Source organism: Lipotes vexillifer, unplaced genomic scaffold (assembly GCF_000442215.2).
Source record: "Lipotes vexillifer unplaced genomic scaffold, Lipotes_vexillifer_v1.1 scaffold504, whole genome shotgun sequence".
Classification (NCBI taxonomy): domain Eukaryota; kingdom Metazoa; phylum Chordata; class Mammalia; order Artiodactyla; family Lipotidae; genus Lipotes; species Lipotes vexillifer.
This window is the reverse complement of record NW_006785225.1, coordinates 528,463-533,689: the sequence shown is the minus strand read 5'-3', so window position 1 is coordinate 533,689 and position 5,227 is coordinate 528,463. Positions and strand designations below refer to the sequence as shown.

General features: G+C 56.4%; 2 protein-coding genes across 2 annotated transcripts in view; both read right to left on the bottom strand.

The window, feature by feature from the left end:
• Positions 1-2,528, bottom strand: part of ATP6V0D1 (ATPase H+ transporting V0 subunit d1) — a 38,867-nt gene extending 36,339 nt beyond the window's left edge. The window contains exon 1 of the mRNA XM_007457281.1: positions 2,306-2,528. Coding sequence (XP_007457343.1) covers positions 2,306-2,435 — 130 coding nt within the window. The 5' untranslated portion in view covers positions 2,436-2,528. The remainder of the gene's footprint in view (positions 1-2,305) is intronic.
• Positions 2,529-3,310: 782 nt separating this feature from the next.
• Positions 3,311-4,073, bottom strand: AGRP (agouti related neuropeptide). The gene is made up of 3 exons (XM_007457280.1): positions 3,944-4,073; positions 3,693-3,784; positions 3,311-3,493 (listed from the first exon to the last, which is right to left on the bottom strand). Exons 1-3 carry the CDS (start codon positions 4,071-4,073, stop codon positions 3,311-3,313), a joined length of 405 nt encoding a protein of 134 aa, XP_007457342.1.
• Positions 4,074-5,227: the final 1,154 nt, after the last annotated feature.

Genomic DNA, 5,227 nt, shown 5'->3' with positions numbered 1-5,227 from the left:
CTTTCCCTCTTCCCTGGAGATAAGGAAGCAAAAACACCCAGCAACAAAGGGCTGGAGGTCAGGCCTCTGGGGTGACCTTCAGGAGCAGAGAAGGCCTTTCTGTAGAGGACAAGTGGAGTTTCTGGTCAATCCTTCCTGCCTCTGGTTATCTCCAGCCCCTGAAAGTCCTGAGCATCTCCAGCCTAGAGTCCCAAGAATCTCAAACTCTGTGTTGACAGACTTCTAGGAAAGCAGCACAAACAAACACAAGAGCTTCAACTGGACGGAGGGGGACAACATTCTAGCCTAGCATGTCCACAAAGGGGTTCTAAGATGGGATGGTACTGGGTCTGGGCCTTAAAGGGTGGGAATCACTGGGTTTCACGGGCGTAAGAAGGAAGCACAGAAAATGGCTAGTGCAAATAATACTGAACATTTACCTAGCACTTATTCTGTGCTTGGTGCTGAGTTAAGTGTTTTACACATAATAACTTGTTGACATCTCTCAACCTTGTGAGATAGGTGCTGTTAATGTGTCAGATGATGAACCCAAGACCCAGAGGTGTTAAATAACTTGTCTAAAGTGATTCAGTAATTGGTGCAGCTGGGATTCAAAGTCAGATTTGAAAGTTCAAAGTCCACCACACAATGTGCACCAAAAGCTGGGGAATGGCTTGAATGAAGGAAAGGAACATGTGTGAAAGAGCGAGGGAATCCCTGAAAGTCACACTAAAGGGCTGGATGGTGATCCACAAGGGGACCATGTGTGAGCAGTGCTGTAGGAAGAATAGCTTTAACATGTTTATGGGGGATGATGGAGGGTCTGCTGGGAAGATGGGAACCCCGTGCCCCCAGAAGCTCTACACGGGTGGGGTAGGAGGGCAGCAGGAGTGAGGAAAGCCTAGAAGAGAAACAAGTTTACCAAATGCCAGTTGGTAATCAATGGTGTCCGCATTCAGATTTAAGCAAATAAAGATCTTCCTCCAGTCCCAATCAGTCCACAAAACTCCCATTAAATACCACTGTGTGCCAAGCTCTGCCCTGTGCAGCCTCTCTCTGTTTCTCCTCTGTTTGCCACAGTGAGGACAATGAGGTTGCTGGCAAGTTCCTACAACCCAGCACCCTAAAGCGCTCTCCTCTCCTTCCCCACCTCCACTCTCATAAGGGAGGTGAAAGACTTTTCTTGCACATTTATGTTAAAACCATAATGTCCACAATTGTATTTGAACTGCAGTAAGTTTTAAAACTTAAAGGTATTTATTTTCACATTACGGGTCCAATTTGCAAGGTACATAACTTTTTTTAACTGAGCTCACTTTTAACCTCAGTAAGTTTATGATCAGAAAATTTTCTCCAAAAGGCGAATCATCTGGCCATCTTTCCCCTCCAGCTACCAACCAGGAGGCTAGCAGTACCTCTGTTCGAGGATATCACCTGGAGGTCAGGGATGGGAACTCACAGCCCAGCCACTGTGCCCTTCACTACCACCTGGGGGGCGGCGGTGGGTAGGGGGAGGAGGAAGAGAAGACTGGAATCAGGGAAATCTCTAATTCTGTAAATCTGATGCTGTGCCTCACAGAGTCAATTCCACTTTGGAGCTGTGTGTCCTGAGAAAAAGTGGAACTCAGCTTCTCACCATTCTTGTGCTAGGAAACCCTGTCTGAACAGGCAACCTCATGGAGCGGGTGGGAATTATTGTCAAATACAGGTGTATGAACTTCCCGACTTTCAGGGCTCTCCCAAACAGTGCCTTCAGAAGACCGCTCAGCCAGTGGATCGGCGATGGGAGGAAACTCTCGCTAAGCTGGCTCAGTAATTCCCCAGAAAGGCTCACTCCGCAGGCCAACGTGAAGACACAATGAGCCCAAAGCCCTTGGTGTATGCGCTGGGAGGGAAAGCCGGGGACTTTTCCGCTTAGCTTCCCTAAGCTTTGCCACGAGACAGCTCTCTGGCTACGTCAGGGTAAAGAGGCTTGTACGAGCACATCTCACACCAGCTAACCACTCCCGAGAGACCCTCTCTTCCAAACTACATGGTGGGCAGAACGGGGAAGAAGTGGTCCCAGCAGAGGCGAACCACTGCTGTTCTTAAAGCCTTGTTTGCGTTTGGGCCCACACGGAGCCGCAAACGGAGGTATATTCCCTTCCGGCGCACCCGCCATTAGCCCCCGGATTCCCAGCAGGCCTCTCAGGCCCGGATCCGGTTCCTCGACCTCTCAGGCCCTTCGAAAACCCCCAGCTTCCACTCCCAGACCTCAGAACCTTCAGGCCCGCGCCGGCCTCCCTGCCGGCCTTTCGAGGCCCCGCAGCCCGGCCCCGCGGCTCACCCTCGAGCGTCTCGCACTGAACCAGGTTGAGGTAGTCCGTCTGGCTGAGCACCCCGGCCTTCAGGCCGCGCACCAGTCCCTCCAAGTAGCCATTGTCCACGTTGAAGTAAAGCTCCGGGAAGAACGACATGGCTGCGGCGGGGGCGACTAGACCGGAGGACCCGGACCTGCCGGCACGCAGCACAACTCCAAGATCAGCTGACGCGTCGCCCCGCAGCGCGCTGTCAAGCGCATCAGGTGACGCTCAAACGGCCCACGTGACCACAACGGGGCGGGGCTCTGAGCGGCGCCCGGCTTCCGGGTGGTTTCTCGCGGAGCGGTTGCGCAGGTGTGGGCTGGGGACCGCCCACTAGCGCCTGCGCGCTGAGGGGAAGAGTGCCTCCTGCTCTCCGGCGGGAGCGGCTTGGAGTGTCGAAGGCCGACCGCGTAGTGGCGCCCGTGGCCGCGGGGATTCGATTGGGCCTTCACTCTAGATTTCCCGAGTCTGGTGCACGTGGTGCTGTGGCGGCCAGAGGAGTAAAGATGGGAGTGGGCGGCGCTTCTTATGCTTGGAAGTATTCCAGACTGTTGTCAGCCTTCCCCTGAGAGGAACTGAGGTCCGGTGAGGGGAAGGCTTCGCTGCGGGTCACGCGTCGAGTTAACGCAAGCAGGCCCTGGAGCCTAATGTTTTGTTAGCCTGCTGGGAGCTACAGCTCCTATGCTGCGTTGCGCCCTCCCTTCCCCTCATTTATTACATAAGATTCTCAAGGGTAGGAGCGCGGCCCTCCTCCGCTTCTCCCAACGGCGCCTGGCACTCTAAGAGCATGCGTGTAAGTGACTCATGATGGGATAGCACAGGCCCTGGGGTAGGGATGTGTGTGTGGTGTCTTGGCTTGGAGCCACCTCTGCCCCTGCCATGACCTCCCCCCTCCGACGGTCACGTTCGAAATAACGCCACAACCCTGGGGTTGGTCCCATCCTTTATTGTCGCTCCCCTGCCCCAGCCCCGACCCCGACGTCGTCCAACTAGGTGCGGCTGCAGGGGTTCGTGGCAGTACCCAGCTTGCGGCAGTAGCAGAAGGCGTTGAAGAAACGGCAGTAGCACGTGGCACATGGGTCGCAGCATGGTACCTGGTGTCCCAGACAGGACTCGTGCAGCCTTACGCAGCGACGCGGGGAGCGCGGCTTGCGTCCTTCTGGATCTAGCACCTGCAGGGGTTGGGTAACATGGGCCTTCAGCGGCAGCTTCAGGGACCTGACCCAATCAAGGCGGGACGTCAGTGGAGCATGGGGAGGGATGGTCTGCAGTGTTACCCCAAGTGAAAGGGTCACCGAAGTGGAGATAGAGGTTGATGCCTGATCCCCCCACCCAGAGATTGTGGCCTCAGCCCTTTTCCTGAGCAGTTACCTCTGCCAAGGCCTTGGCCTCTGCCTCCTGCAGCAGAGCCTCTTGCGCCTGTTCTGCCGTTGTCCTCTTTAGCGGGGGCTGCAGGCCCAGGCCTGGGACAGATGATGTGAGGACAGAAACCCCCCATGCACAAGACACCCACCTCCCAGGCCTGGGATTGGGAAGGGGGAAAGAGGGCTCATACCAGGCAGAATAGTTCGTGGCCAGAGAGTGTCCAGGCCCCACCCATCCCCACCCCTGCCCACACTGACCTTGGAGCTCTGGGAACAAGGCTTGGTCAGGCCTTCCGATGCCCTCCAGGGGAGCCAAGCCCATCTGGGCCCCCTGCCCGGTGGGCATTGCCAGCAGCAGGGCACAACTCAGCAGCACTGCGGTCAGCATGGCCTGGCTCACCAGGAAGACCCACCACTTAGTCCCTCTTCATCCCTAGAACACCCTCTAGGAGCCCTATCCCAGACAGAAGACCCCTAGAGAGTAGGAGTCTCTGCCCAACCTGAGGACTTACCTCTGCTTGCTGGATCCTTGCCCCAAGAGTTCCTGGCCACCCCATGCCCTCGGTTTATATGGCAGGGTCTAATGAAGGGCCCACACGTGACTGCTCCCTGCAGCCAGGGCATGAGGGGCCCCCCCAGAGGGTGGGGGCACAGTTCAGGCCTCTCTCACTGGAACCTGGGCTCTATGAGAGGGGTACCCATCTCCAATTTGGAGTGAGGTCTCCAGGAACCAATCAAAGTTTGGGGACAAGATAGGGTGCCCAGGGCCCCCACATTCATTCCCCAGGACAGGGACCTGGGGAATGGGGATGGGTAGGCCGGAGCCATTAGCAATAACAAGGAAGGCGGCCCTGAACACTTAATTTAATTTGTGGCCCCGGAGATGCTCATTCAGACCCTATGCATGGCATGTTCCCTTTGCTTCCAGGAACTTGGGTCAAGGGCATTGGAGGGGGTGATGGGCCAGTGACCAGAGCGGAGTGGGGTTGGGTTTTTGAGGGGAGAGAGAGGAGGGGAGAAGCCCACTTAGCCAAAAGCAGGCCCTCTGCCTCCATCTCTGGCCCTACCTCTCCTCCCCCTTCTTCCTCTGGGCTTCTCCAAAACCACAGCCCTGCTCCTGCCCCCGCACCCTTTTCTGCCTGGGGTTCCTGGAAGCCAAGGTGGCCGAACGGACTGTTCCCTGGGTGGACGAGGAGCTTCAAAGTAAAAAGCTTTCAGGCCGCCTGCCTCATTAGTGCTAATGGCTGCTCCTTTCCGCCCTGCGTTGTCAGGCCTGTGCCCACGCCTGGTCTCATCAGCACGGGGCAGATGTGAGGACTGCCCTTTCATAGAGATGGTGGGACACACAGGACCCCACCTGCCCCAGCCTTCCCTCACCGGCCCCCCACAAGGGCACTTTATTACACACTTGCCACTTGGGGAAGGGGATACAGGCTGAGTCAGCTTCCAGGACTCAATATACAAACAGCTGGCCCAAGACAGCTGGAGGAGGATGTAGAGGCTGTTTGGGCTATTCTGACCAGGGCGAGGCCTGAAGAAGTC